The sequence below is a fragment of the Anthonomus grandis genome, chromosome 2, assembly GCF_022605725.1.
Source record: "Anthonomus grandis grandis chromosome 2, icAntGran1.3, whole genome shotgun sequence".
Lineage (NCBI taxonomy): Eukaryota > Metazoa > Arthropoda > Insecta > Coleoptera > Curculionidae > Anthonomus > Anthonomus grandis.
In genome coordinates, this window is record NC_065547.1 from 13,582,314 (window position 1) to 13,597,496 (window position 15,183).

The following is a 15,183-nucleotide window of genomic DNA, read 5'->3' on the forward strand; positions in this document are numbered from 1 at the left end:
AGATGTTCTAATAGTACAATTCTGTCAAATTAGCAAATTTGTGTCAGAGTAAAAAATACATACCTTTGTAATTCATTTGGATCCTCAAGAGCTGCTCATTTTTCACACCTCTTATATTTCTTTGGGAAATTGAGCACATTTTTAAACTAAAACAAACCTTGTCGAGTTTTTCATAATGGCACCAAGAAAAGGAGCAAAGGGTGGAAACGAGTTAGATGAAGATGAAACACTACCCTGAATTCAAAATCTAGTAAGAAAGAGGGATATTATTAATTCAAAATTATCACGTTTATTAAACTATTTTAATTCTTCAAAGGAAAGTGCTAATCCATCGACAATGATTGAAATTGAATTGAGGTTGAAAGAAATAGAAACAAAATTGCTCACAGAGTTTTCAGAGATTCATTTTGAACTCGAAGGTTTAGATCCTGATAATTTCACTGAACAGGACCTAAATGATTTTGAAACTTTATATTTTAAAACAATTGCTGATAATAAACAATTTCTTTCACTTAAAACAACTTCAAGCGATCAGGAAGTTATACACGATGAATCATTTCATTCATTCTTTACCACCCCATATTACATCCTTACAACGTCAGATCTCTGTTAAAAGGCAAAACACAAAATTGCCTGTTATAGAATTGCCTAAGTTTTCTGATCAATATGATAAGTGGCTAGAATTCAGGGATTTGTACACTTCTCTAGTTCACAAAAATAATTGGCTTGAGTCAATCAAGAAATTTCAATATTTAAAGGCTACACTAGAGGCTATTAACATCACAAATGAAAACTATGATTTAGCATGGGACATTCTTTGTCAAAGATTTGAAAACAAAAGATTAATAGTGCATAATCACATTAAATCCTTATTCAATATTTATGATATAAGACCGGATTCTGCCAATTCAATTCGCAATGTACTAGACATTATTTCAAAAAATATGCGCTCTCTTAACAATTTAGGTCTTATAACGAACTCTTGGGATCCATTTATCATACATTTAGTAACCAATAAGCTAGATGTTGAGTCAATCCGTGAATGGGAACAATCAGGCTTTACTGAAGAACTGCCCCCTTTGGCAGAATTATATGATTTCCTGTCATCTCGTGCAGATTTCTTAGATAAGGTAGCAATGCATAAGGGTAAACCACGCAAAACCTTCATTATCAATCAACCGTTAACTTATCACAGTTTTAACTTATGTTGTTTTTATTGTAAACAACAGCATACAATCTATCATTGTCCTAAATTTACTGCTCTTTCAATAGATCAGAGATAGTCTACAATTAAAACACAAAAATTATATGTTAATTATTTGCGCAGTGGCCATAAACTAGATAAATGTCGGTATGGTCATTACAGACATTGTAAACAACGGCATAATTATTCATTACTTCATAAACAGCAACCTTTAATTCCAGTTGAAGATGGCCACCTTGTTTCAAGTGAAGAAACTACTCAAAATCAAGTTGCCTTATATAATTCAACTAAGAGTCAAATCTTACTAGCCACAGCAGTGGTGCAAGTTTTTGATATTCATGGTAAAGAGAATTCATGCAAAGCCCTCTTAGACAATGCTTCAATGTCTAATTTTGTATCCCAAGATTTTGTGAATAAATTAGGCGTCACACAATACAAAATTAATTCCTCAATCCTAGAAATTGGGCATTCAGTGTCTAATATTAACAAATCATGTCGAGTCAAATATAAGTCTTGTTATAACAACTTTAATGTTTCATTAGATTGTTTAGTCATTCTAGAAATCACGGGTGATTTACCTAACACATATTTCAATCCAGAATGTCTAGATATTCTAACTAACTATCATTTAGCTGATCCAGCATTCTTTAAGCCCAATCACGTTGACTTACTTATTGGAGCTCAGGTATTTTGGGATATTATTTCTGCGGAACGCATTACTTTAGACCCCAATAAGCCTATTTTACAGAATAGCAAATTGGGTTGGTTGGTGTCAGGTTCCATAAGAATTCCTAACTCATCAAAGAATACCCTTTGTCATTTTTCAAAAACCTTATATATTCAAAATAGTTGCAAAAGTTTTGGGAAGTTGAAGAGGTTTCAACCTCATCGCCAATTCTTTCAGAAGAAGAACTCTTAGCAGAGAAACATTTCATCGAAAATGTTGAGAGAGATTCAGATAGCAGATTCATTATAGGGATTCCGCTGAAGAAGTCTTCAGCGTAAATCGCGTTTCTACTATATAACAAACTACTCCAATTGACTCATGGAGATATGTCTCTACGGATAAGAATCCTGAAAGAACCTAAGAAATTCCTCTTGATAGAATGCAGACATTCTATCAAGAGGAAGTCTTGGGAGATACCAAGGTTCAGGCAACATAACAGTTTTTATCCTTAGAGAGAAAATTACATAAAAATCCCAAGTTGAAGCAAATGTATCAGGAATTTATGTCCGAATATCAAAGTTAAAATCATATGTCACCATTTATACCTTCTAATGATCAAAATTTGTTATTTTTCTCCCCATCACGGTGTGCTACGTGAGAAAAGTCAAACTACCAAGCTCAGAGTTGTCTTCAATAGTTCGTTTCCAAGCACTACTGGTTTATCATACAATTCAATTCAAATGGTTGAGCCAGTAGTTCAGGACGATTTAGTTTCTATAATCTTAAGATCTGGACAGCATCAAATCGTTTTTTCAGCAGATGTTTGCAATATGTATAGGCAAATACAGGTAAAGCAAGAGTTTCGCTCTTTACAATTAATTTTATGGCGAAGCGATCCAAAGGATGATATAAAGGTTTTCGCTTTAAACACTGTCACATATGGTACGGCTAGCGCCCCTTTCTTAGCCACACGGTATCTTAAGCAGTTAGCATTAGATCACATCTCATCACACCCTCAGGCGTCAAAAATCATAAGTAAGAATTTCTACGTTGATGATTTGCTCGCAGGAGCTGACTCAGTGGAAGATGCAACTCGGTTATGTCTTGAAATTTCCTCAATTTTAAAGTCAGCATGTTTTGACTTACGAAAATGGTCCAACAGCAAAGATCTTTTATTAAACATTGCACATGGAAGTTGTACTCCTAATCACTTCTTCGGGTCTTCAGAAACAAACAAAACTTTGGGCATGATTTGGTCTTGTGAAACAGATAACCTTTCATTTCATATCAATATCCCCCCAAAAGTTGGGCAATTCTCAAAACGACTTATTTTGTCCGAAGTGGCAAAGATTTTTGATCCCCTTGATCTCCTAAGTCCAGTTGTCATTAAAGCGAAAATACTTCTACAGATTTTATGGACACTAAAACTTTCATGGGACGAACCAGTTCCAGTTGACATAGACAAGAAGTGGTTACATTTCAGATCAAAACTGTTTAATTTTAATAAATTACAAATTTCAAGATGTATTTCAGTAAAAAAATCCAGTCACTGTTCAACTCCATGGATTTTCGGATGCATCAAATAGTGCCTATGGAGCATGTATGTGGACGAATATAATAAAGTTCATGTCGAACTTCTTACATCCAAAACTAGGGTAGCGCCACTCAAGTCTTTAAGCATTCCAAGATTGGAACTATGTGGCACTTTACTTTTGACACAATTTTATATTAAGGTCAAATTGTCTTTATCTTTACAATTCAGTGAAGTCTATTTTTGGTGTGACTCGACTGTAGCCGTAGCCGATCGAGAGTTCCAGCCGTGACACTGGTTTCCTGGCGTCAAAATTGAAGCCGAGATTTGGTGGCGCACGCCGTACAGTGGAACGACTAAGTGGAGATACCGCGGGACCTAATATTTTACATTTTACAAGATAATATTTTTTTTTATTATTACGTATTTTTAGGTATATGATAAATGTTTTAAATATTTTTTATTATTTATTTTATTGAAAAAATATACATAAACGGTGTTTCAAATCGTAGCCGATAGATAGCCGATCGATAGATAGCCGATCGATAGCCGAACTCTCGATCGGCTACGTTCAAATTCGTCTACCCTCAAAATACGAAAATGGATAATTTACCCCAAAGTTGCACATTATTTACTTGTAAAAGAATATGCCATATAAAAAAATATATATTATATTTTATGTGGTTTTGAAGATTATTGAAAAAAAAAACAAATTTTTAAAAACTTATTCTTAACACTTTTGTGGGTTATCTTGGTTGCTATGGGAAAGTTTTTGCATTGCTGTATTACTTTTTCGTAAAAATGTTAATGCCGAAAACAAAATTAGGTAGGTACCTACTCCAAACTTTTGTTGCTTATTTAAAAAATCGAAAATTTGAATGATTCCGAAGATAATCAAAAAAAAACAAAAAAAAAATTTTTAAATCCATTTTAATTTTTTCTGAGCTTAAACAGGAATGCAGCAAGAGGTAGGCATTATTCTAAATAAAATTAAGATTGTAAAATGTAAGTTAAAAATAAAATTGTTAATTTACCCACCTAATTTAAATACCGAATTTTTATTCTTTTTAAAACTTAAAGCGAGTATCAAAATATTGGCATTTTAAATGCATAATCTTACTATAAACTACAATAATAACTGCAGTAAAATATTATTTCGAATCAACGCAAAATACGTACCCCAGCGCGGAATTTTTGCTATCGCGATGCGGTCGTCGCCTCGCATGATTTCGGCTTCTGTTGTGAGGTATCGATGGAAGCGGGGATAAGTGTCCAGGCTAGAACTATCGATCGGCTACGCTGTAGCCCTTGCGTGCTTAAGATGTTCACCCAACACTCTAAAGTCTGCCCAACCAATCTGTAGCTAAGCGGTATCGGTGCGGGGAACGTGGTTGTAGACTAGACCCGCCTCATTTCATTCATGAAATGGCCAGTGACGTGCGAAATTTTATAAACCGATTACACAGATTTGAATATATTAAATATTAAAAAATATGATTTGGTTTTAATTTTAAAATAGGTATTTGTAGGTAAGATATTAATTTGGAAATTAAGGTCTTCTAAAATATTTTATTTGTAAATATGTAATAAAAAAATGACAGACAAGATTAGGGAAGTTTGAGATAAAAGTAAAGTAAAGAAAACACAAAATTTGTAATACACCTACTTACTTTATTCACTTAAAATAAGAGTGCCGTACTCGATGCCTGGATATCGCGAGGGAAAGAGCACGGCAGATAATCCGAATTATGCTGTTTAAACATTGAATTTACTACATAATATGTATAATTTAAATTATTATTTAAATAAGTATAATCAATTTGTACCTGTTGAAGATAACCACTCCAGTCTCACTCTGCCAGCATTTTTTAAACGTTAGGTCATTGTCTATCCAAGTTTCATCTAAAAAAGACAATATTGCGACCTTCGGCTCGGTGTTTTTTTATTTCTCTTAGGTATTTATACCTTAAAGATGTTATTTTTGGAAAATGTTTGTCTTCTGGCAATTTTTGCAACAGCTTTCTGCTAGTAGGCACAACTTTAAACCCATATAAATTCGATTTATTAGGTGTTTAACTATTTGAAAATGAAAGTTGTCGTCTTGTTCCACCTTCGTCATTCGCGGTCTTTTTTTGCCAGGACTAGAAAGCATTTTGTTAGGGTCTGTCCGCATTCTTTCTTCATCTTCTTTGTGAATTTTTTTTCACCATTGAAATTGTTACGCCAGTATATTGAGATACTCTTTCAAGTTTGCGCTTTACTGGTAGATTAACGAAGTTATTAGTAACTTCTTCATTGCAAACCCTAAGAATTTGTACAAGAAGTATATAATCCTGATATTCGATTTTTTTTAGTCGTCGTTCCAATTCATATTACTTATATTTATAGACATTTTATATTCAAAATAACCAACATTAACTTTAAATCTTTTTTGTTTGTAAAGCAATCGAGCTTGGTTTTATTTCATTGAATATGATTTTTATTTATTACAACATTAGGTACATAATTTTTGAAATTTAGTATCGCATAAATTATGATTTTATTTTAATGTTTTTTTTTCATAACTGTGCTTAGGCTTTATAATTCTCTTATTATCATTTTACTTACCTTTAAACCTTCGCAATCACTTCCCTTGCCTGGCTATGAATAAAGTTATTCATTTTAACGTAAATAACACAAAAACTGTTAAAAATTATGAACTTTAACAACAAAGAAACAAATAACACAAAACAACAACAAAACAGCAACAACAATAATAGCAAATAAACTAAACTATGCTACACTACTCAAAAGTCATAGGTCAGAAATTAAGTAGGTACCTAAAAATACAGCAATAAAAACAGTTTAATAGCTCAAAAGTATTAACATACACCGCCGCCACTGAATCCGCAAGAACTCGATATTATTCCGAAAATTACACAAAACCTGGTAGGATGCGATCGAATAAGATAGAGAAAGACAGAGAGCTGCATAAAAATAATAAATTAATGGCCACGATGACATCAACCAATCACCTGTCCCCAAACAGCGAGATGCTTCCGCGAAAGCACGACGTTGCCGGCTTTGTAAGTTTTATTAGGAATTTCGGATAAATGTTAGTCAATATTGGATTTTATAATATGCAAAACATTAGCAAATAGAACTAAAAAATATGGTTTAACTGCATTACATTATTTATTATCTTTTTTATGATTAAATAGCTTAATTTTACCATTATATTTACTTTTTATTCAATACTATTTCATTTTTGCAGTAAGACGTGACAACGCTTCAAAATTTCGCCCGCATTCTTTTCGTAGACACAGATCCGATGGTCAAACTGTACAGGTTTTTGTGGGAAATCGCGTTTCTACTATATAAAAAACTACTCCAATTGACTCATGGAGATATGTCTCTACGGATAAGAACCCTGCAGACATTCTATCAAGAGGAATGCTACCCAACGATATTATTAATTCAGACATGTGGTTTTATGGTCCATTGTGGCTTCATGAGCCATCTATCAATTGGCCCTTAGATATTCACATGCACAAACCAATAGCTGTTGCAGAATTGCCAGATCTTCGCAAAACAACCCAAACATTTGTGGAAACCGACAATCAAAATTTATTTCCTTTCCACAAATTTTCAACTTTCACTCGTATTACTCGAATTATGGCATTCTGCCTTAGGTTAATTTTTAATTGCCGAATTAAAAAGTTCGATGGGCATTTTAGCCATTTGACAATATCTGAACTTCGCAATGCTAAAGACATGTTAGTCAATGACAATTATTGTTAAAATTTGGGGTAGTGTCAAATAAGAGTAGGCTAATTAGTCCCACTCCTTTTATTAAAGAAGGAATTATCCGAGTTGGTGGAAGACCAAAAAACTCATCGTACTCATTTCATAAGAAACATCCAGCAGTGTTGTATCCCAAGCATCACCTTACCAAGTTGATTCTTCAGCATGAACACAAAGTGCTTATACATTGCGGCTCTCAATTATTGCTTGCACACATCAGAGATAATTACTGGCCTATATCTGGTAAGAATTTAGCAAAGCGAATTATTTAAGAGTGCCTCATTTGTTTTCGTTTCAATCCCACTTCACCTAACCCTATCATGGGTAATTTACCAAGATCCTGAGTCAGTCCTTGAATTCCGTTCTCTGATGTTGGCATTGACTATGCTAGACTTTTTCAAATAAAGGATCGAAAGGGACGTGGTTGCAAGATAAGCAAATGTTATTTAGCACTCTTCATTTGTTTAACAACAAAAGCGATCCATTTGGAGCTGATCACTAAGTTAAGCACGTTGGTCTTTCTTGAAGCTTTTTACAGATTTATTGCAAGACGTGGTAAACCATTGAATGTTTATTCTGACAATGGTACTAATTTTATAGGCGCATGCAACTATTTGAAGGAACTTCCTAAAAGGCAATTCACCAACACTTAAGGAAAATCAAGAATCATGTTTTGAAGTTTGATGGCATTTTATTGCAGCATATTCTCCTCATCATGGTGGTTTGTGGGAACCTGGTGTTAAAGCGACAAAACATCACTTAAAAAGGATTTTACTTAACACAATATTACCTTTCGAAGGTCTTTACACAGTAATTACCCAGATAGAAGCTATTCTAAATTCACGCCCTTTAACGCCACTCTCGACATATCCAAATGATTTGCAAGTGCTCACCCCAGCACATTTTTTAATTGGGCGATTACTTCAATCTGTTATTCACCCTGATTTACAGAATACTGCTATCAATAGATTATCTAATTTTGAGCAATTAGAACTTCTAAGACAACAATTCTGGTCGCGCTGAACCAAAGAGTATATTTGTAATTTGCAAACTAGACTTAAATGGAAGAAGAACCAACCGAATATTCAATTAGGGACTATGGTTCTTATCAAAGACAATCACTTGCCACCGTTAAAGTAGAAATAAGGTCGCATCAATACCCTCTATCCAGGGAATGATGGTGTTGTGCGCGTTGTATCCGTGAAAACTATATCGGGTAACATTAGATGCACTGTTACCAAACTGTGTCCGCTTCCAATTAGTGACAATTGACCATTAGCAAAGTTGACATTGTTTGGAATAGTTCTAATTTAGTAAGTCTCCGTTATTAATAATTATTAAGTTCATTTTCATTTCTACTTCATTTATTTTACTCACCTGCGTATTTTTATTTTTACTTAGGTTAAGTCATGTTTTTTATGTTTAGTGATTTGTATTCCTCTAGTTTTCATTAAAAGTATTTTTATTCTTTCAAGGTGAGGGGCATGTTAAGGTTTACTTTAATTAAACACCTCAATCGTTTTGACTGGGTCGAAGTCAGAAGCTCATGGCGGAGAGGAAAGGTGAACATGGCACGTTGTTGTCAACTACTAACGCCGTCAAATAAACCCTCCACCTTCTTTACATATTAAGCGCATTTCTTAAATAAAGAAGTGGTTCACGATGGATTTGTTTGTTTAATTCATCTATGAAAATACAGTCCACAAATAATCCTTGCTGTTCCCAGCAGCAGAGACACAACACAATTTGGTGATCCAGCAGCGGAGCAGCAACAAAACACTAATAATATATGAACATTATCGCATAAAAATTCATTTCCATCAATCTTGTTAATAAAAAAATTATTATTTCAAGACTTCGCTTCAGCCGAAAAATCATTATAATTAAAGACTTTAAAATTTCCCACAGTCTTAAATAAAAAGTATTTTTTTTGTTTTTTAATGTTTAAATATGATAAAATTAACTCATGGTCATTTGCACCCTCCTGTAGTACCTCAACTCTTAGAGTCTAGATTATAATTGTTTCTGATAAACTAATCTATACAAAATTCTGTAGAAAACAAACTGTTATCCGTACAGTTATGTTTAAAGTGAGCATTGATACTGCCAAATATGAATTAATGTTTCAGGTGTTAAGTCTCAATTTAATAATATAGAGAAATAGAAGAATCAATAAAAAAGCATTTTTTGAGAATATAAAAAATGTAAAGAAATAATTAAAACTAGCTCAATTTTTTTGAAAATACAACATTATTAGTACGATCTTTTAAAAAAATATATAATCGAGATATATGTAGTAACCAAACTGGAATTTCTTCAGAAATTCCACAAACAAACCAATAAAAGAAACTAGTTCTCCAAAAATCCAAAAGAAGCGATCGACCAACCTTTAAACCCATCAAAAATTTTAAACATCCCTCGCTTTCCGCATTCTACGAACGGTTAAGGGAAATATATATTTATACTGGCGGAAAATAGGTTTTCCGCCGAAGAAAACCCGAAATAAATCAGGCAATGCCCTAAAGTCGAATTGACTTTAAATTCTTGAATAACATTCCTGGTCGGGATCTAATTTTTCTGAAAATATTTTATTTCGGGTTTCTGCGGGGGCTTTTGGGGATGACAGATATGGCCGAAGGGATGCAATTTATTGAACACACACACCATACACAAGGGATTTATTTAGGTTCATCTCTTTGGTTAATTGAAAAGTGAAAATTTCAAAGAATTTTTGTTATATTATGGAAAAAGTTACAAAAATTTTTTAATACAAAAATGAGTTCAAAATCAGGAACATTTATAAAAATTTAAGAAAAAAAAATAAATGGGGAAAGTATATCGAAATCTGGTAGCACAGATGTGTCAAATCAAAATAAGATTTATTTAGATGACAATAAATAAATAAATGAGATTAAGAAAAATACGAACCAGATGATCCAAATATCTTGAGTTTTAATGATCATACAGACAAATATGTAAAACACAAAATAATAAATTAGACTCTCGTCTGTCGAAATGATTTTAAGCATTTTATTGTAAAGTGTACTTGTGTTCTCGAGATATCTTAATTTAAACCACTATCCAAGGTTTTAAGGCTCTGCCGACACGTTTTTACCAAATTTCTCAATTTCTATAATTCACAAAAGAAAATTTGTCGAATGTAAATTTAAAGATCCAAGATTTTTGCATCAAAAAGATTTTAAGCAGTTTTATCGTAAAGGAAACTCTTTTCGAGATATCTTGACTTAAGCCACTGTCTAATCTTCCAAAGCTCTGTCGACCCCATTGTTACTAAACATCTTAGTTTCTATTAATCACCAAGAAACCACAAAAGAAAATCTTTAAAAAACAAATTTCCAGATTAATCAAAACGACAATTGTTCAAAATGCTATCTTCCAGCAACTTGGTTAGACCCATTTAAATAGCGCGTACTTGGCTAAGAATGTGATCATCGTTTTCATCATGACCTGAGTACAGTGACCAAATAAGTCCTGCTCTGTTTCCAACGTACTAGTGTTACAGTTTATAGTATCTAATAAACTGGTAACTTCGCAAAAAAAATCCAGAGGTATTAATTCAGGTGATCTAGTAGGCCAGACACCTAGATCTTCTCTGCCAATCTAGTGGGAGAAGATGACTTCTTTATAAGAAATACCTGTAGATATACAAGTTATTAGCAGATTAGGCTTAATCAAATGTTCATTAATAATATATGTTCATAAATAGACAACCAACAGACCTCAGTGATCCATGTATATCCATGATACCATAGTTTAATGGAGCATCTGGTAAACTTTTTAAAAAAGGAATGGAAAGCTGTTGCACACCCATTTAACACCCATCATACTAAGTTTTACTCATCAGTTGTGCAATTTACTGTGTACTATGCAAACTAAATGTTTATTTTCAACTACGTGGAGAATCTACACGTTCTATCTTCTCGTCTTGTCTTATCTCTTGAGGTTGGAAATCATTAAGCCAATTATATTATCCATCGAAATGATTCTAAGCATTTTTTTTGTAAAGTGAACTGTTCTTGAGGTATCTTGAATTAAAGTGACTTACTTAATCTCCATGGAGAATGGTGGTGTACTATTATAGAAATATCTTGTCCTAAGCCTAAAGCCTAAGAGTTAGAAAGTAACGCAATTTTATTGTAAATTGAAGTACTTTTGAGATATATTGCCTTAAGCCACTGTCTAACTCTTCTAGGCTTCGCTTACTCCATTTTTACCAAATATTTTGATTTCTATTAGTATATATTATATAAGAGAGAAAATGTATAGTTTCATTGTCTGTCCATCAAAATGACTCTAAGCAGTTTTATCTAAAACTATTTAAGAGATATCTTGACTTAAGCCACTGTGTATCCCTCCAGGTCTCTGTTGACCTTGTTTTTGCTAAATATCTCAGCTTCTATTAGTCAACAAAGAAAAATTCTTAGAATGCAAATTTATAAATCTGAGGTTTATCCATCAAATTAATTCAAAGCACTTTTCTCGTAAAGTAAACTACTACTACTAAGAAGAATAATTATTCAAAAAATGTATCTTCCAACAACTTGGTTACACCTATTTAAGCAGCGCACATGCATATTTGGCTAAAAACATGATCACTTTTTTCATTAGGACCTAAATTGCAGTAGCAAATATTATTATTATTATTTTATTAGATAAAAGCCAAGAATTTACATTCTGTATAGCTCTATGAACTAAGTAGGCATTACAATATATTTCAATAAATTTTCAAATATCAGCTTTCAAATGTAAATACTAAACATGTCCAATTTATTTAGACGATTCTTAAAACAGTTTACAGTAGGAGCAGTTATGACATCTACAAGTAACGAATTCCAAACATCAAACACTCTATTAGGCAAAAACATGTGACGTGTTTTTGTTTTATACATCTGTTTTTTTAATTTTAAAGTGTGACCGCGTAGTCTAATATCCCGATTTATTTCAAATGGTTTGTTTAGACCACAGCCCAAATAATTATACAGGATTTTGAATGTAAAAATGAAATCACCATAAAGCTTTCGTTTATCAAAAGTTAGCAAGTTTGCGTTTGAAAGTCTTTCGCTGTAGGTAGGTCTCGGCATACGCAAACCATACGTAGATCGTGTAGCGCGTTGCTGCAACAATTCAAGTTAATTTTTGTCGCGCACCAAGTCCGCGCACCAGACGGGACCTGCATATTCAATAATAGGCCTGACAAACGTGGTATACAACTTCATAAAATTGTAAAATGGAATTTTAATAAAAGCTTTTTGTAGTAGATACAACATAGAATTTGCACGTTTCACAATTATTGAGGCAATATGCTGGGACCAAGAGAGATCCCTAGTTACTATTATTCCGAGATCACAATAAGATTCGACTTTTTTAAGTTCAATGTTATTTATTTGGTAGGGTAGCTGTGGATTATTTTTTCCTAAATGTAACACCACACACTTGTCCGCGTTAAGAGGAAGTAACCATTCACTGCACCACTTCCAAATAGTGTCCAGATCGGTTTGAAATTGTTGATGAGAAGTTAGGGGAACTGCATATATTTTTGTGTCGTCAGCAAACATTGATACCCAACATTTTAGTTCTGAAGGTAAATCACACGTGTAAGCCAGGAACAGGAGAGGGCCGAGGACGGAGCCCTGAGGGACTTCGCTGGTTACTAGATAAAATTTTGACATGTTGCCCCTCACCCTTACACTAAACTTTTTGTTTTTTAAAAAGTCTTCAATCCAATTTAACAATTCTCCTCTAATGCCAAGATGTTCTAGCTTATGTAACAATCGTTTCATAGGAACTCTATCAAATGCCTTAGCAAAGTCGAGGTAGATGACTGGGAAATGGACTCTATAATTTTGTAAACAATTGATACTAGGCTTATCGGCCTATAGTTGCCTGCTAATGACTTGTCGCCTTTTTTAAAAATTGGCGTAATCGATACGACTTTCCACTGTTCGGGTACAGAGTTTTTAATAATTGAGTATTTCTTAACTTTTGGAAGAGGCGCAGCTATCACTTCACTGCATTTTTTTAGAATAGTTGCCGTTAATTTGTCCAAACCTGCAGACGAATCGTTTTTTAATTTTTAATTTTTTGTTTAATTTTTTCCTCATTTATATTTATTGCTGTTATTGAGTTTAAGATACGAGGACAATATGGGGTAGGTAATACATCTTGTTCAGGCTCTTTAGTGAATCCCTGTTCGAATGTTTTCGCCAAGTCCTTTTCTATTTCCACTGTGCTGGTGGTATCTCATAACCTTAAAAAATACAGAGGTATCATTTTAGGTGACCAAGGAGATCAAAAAACTGTTCTTTTTCTTTCACCCTTCTCGCTATTCTACCTGAAATTAACACGACTATTATTGATAGAGTTAGCTGAGATACGTAGGCTAAGGTTATCGGTAAACAATTAATGGTTTAATTAAATAATGGCATTAATAAATACAACAAACAGGATTAAATACATGGAAAACCTTCAGTTCAAGTTCACCTCGTTTTGTCTTACCTTTTGAGGTTATAATTTATTAAGGCAATTCTCTTATTCACCAAAGTGACTCGAACCATTTTTCTTGTAAAGTGAACTATTGGTAAAGTATCTTGAATTAAACTTACTCACTAATTCGCCATAGCTCTACCGACTCCATTTTTACCAAATATGTCAATTTCTATTTGTGATAGGAGAAAACGTATAAAATGCAAATTTATAGATCCAAGATTTGTCAAAATGATTGGGATTTTTTTTTTTTTTTTTTTTTTTTTTTTTTTTTTTTTTTTCTGGGCATTTTGACCGCTTATCCACTCTTAAACAGAAGTATTGCCACCTGCCCAAGGTAGAAGTAAATGAAGTGACGCGTTTCGTGTGTTACATATGAACCAAAGTTTCGGCCCACAATACAATGCCAGGTCGGGTTGTATTTCTTATCAAATTCTTTCTTAATGTATGCTGCAATATCCTTTTCAATATTGTACTTCTCGATGGCCTGGGTGGCACAGTCAACAGCGTCTTGCTGCATGTCCTCAGACATGTCGGCATTCTTGATCACGGCTTTTCTGTCAGCCATCTTGGTTGCTTTAGAGGGCGATTTTTTTTTTTCAACAAAATTTATCAAATTAAAAGTCGTGAAAAGCCACTCAGGACATTTTTTCATCCAGTTTCTGTGGGACAGCTGTAAAAATTCACGTTTAATTCGCCCTCTAAAGCAAAATGATTGGGAGTAATTTTCTCGTAAAGTGAACTATTTTTAAAATGTTATATATATTTTTAAATTATAAGTTATTATATAGTATTTTCAAATGACCTAAGTCACTGTCTAATGCTTCAAGGCTCTATTGACACCATTTTTTTTAATTACCTTAGTTTCTATTTACAGGAGATAAATTAATAAGTCCAACGCTTGCCCATCGAAATGATTCTAAACATTTTTCTGTAAAGTGAACTACTCTCGAGATATCTTGACTTAAGCCAATGTCTATTCCTCCGTGGCTCTGTCGACCCCATTTTTACCAAATATTTCAGTCTCTATTAGTCACAGGATTAAATTTACAGATTAACAAGATCGACAAACGTTCAAAATATATCTTCCGAGAACTTGGTTACACCACCTTGGACTTGGGTAAAAATATGATCATCATTTTTATCATGACCTTAAATGCAGTGGCTAAATAAGTTCTGCTGTGTTTTAATTGTGCTGGTGGTATCTCATAAAAGAGTGACATTTTAAAAAACTAAAGCTAGAGGTATCAATTTAGGTAGCCTAGGAGTCCAAAATACTGGATCTTCTCTGCTAATATAGTGGAAAAAGACGTTTAGTGGAACATTTTCAAAAATTCAATTCCCAACAACTTCAGTAACTGCCTTGTAACGCATACCTGTTGATACATAAGCTATGATCAACGGCTTGGGAGCAAAGTGGGTTCAATTAAATGTTTATCAATAATATCTGGTCAAAAGTTGATAACTAGCAGACTACATTTATCCATGTAACTC

At 33.3% G+C, this 15,183-nt stretch overlaps 2 protein-coding genes across 2 annotated transcripts in view; both read right to left on the reverse strand.

Annotated features, from left to right (window-relative positions):
* LOC126733584 (limbic system-associated membrane protein-like) overlaps nucleotides 1–15,183 on the reverse strand; it is a 607,444-nt gene that overhangs the window by 115,481 nt on the left and 476,780 nt on the right. The window lies entirely within an intron of this gene.
* LOC126733586 (dynein light chain 1, cytoplasmic) lies at nucleotides 13,982–14,276 on the reverse strand. Its single transcript, XM_050436936.1, has one exon. It carries the CDS (start codon nucleotides 14,255–14,257, stop codon nucleotides 13,988–13,990), a length of 270 nt encoding a protein of 89 aa, XP_050292893.1. The 5' UTR covers nucleotides 14,258–14,276; the 3' UTR covers nucleotides 13,982–13,987.

Excerpts from the sequence above, each read along its gene's own strand:
- LOC126733586 (XM_050436936.1), bottom strand. The coding sequence starts at position 14,257 with ATGGCTGACAGAAAAGCCGTGATCAAGAATGCCGACATGTCTGAGGAC.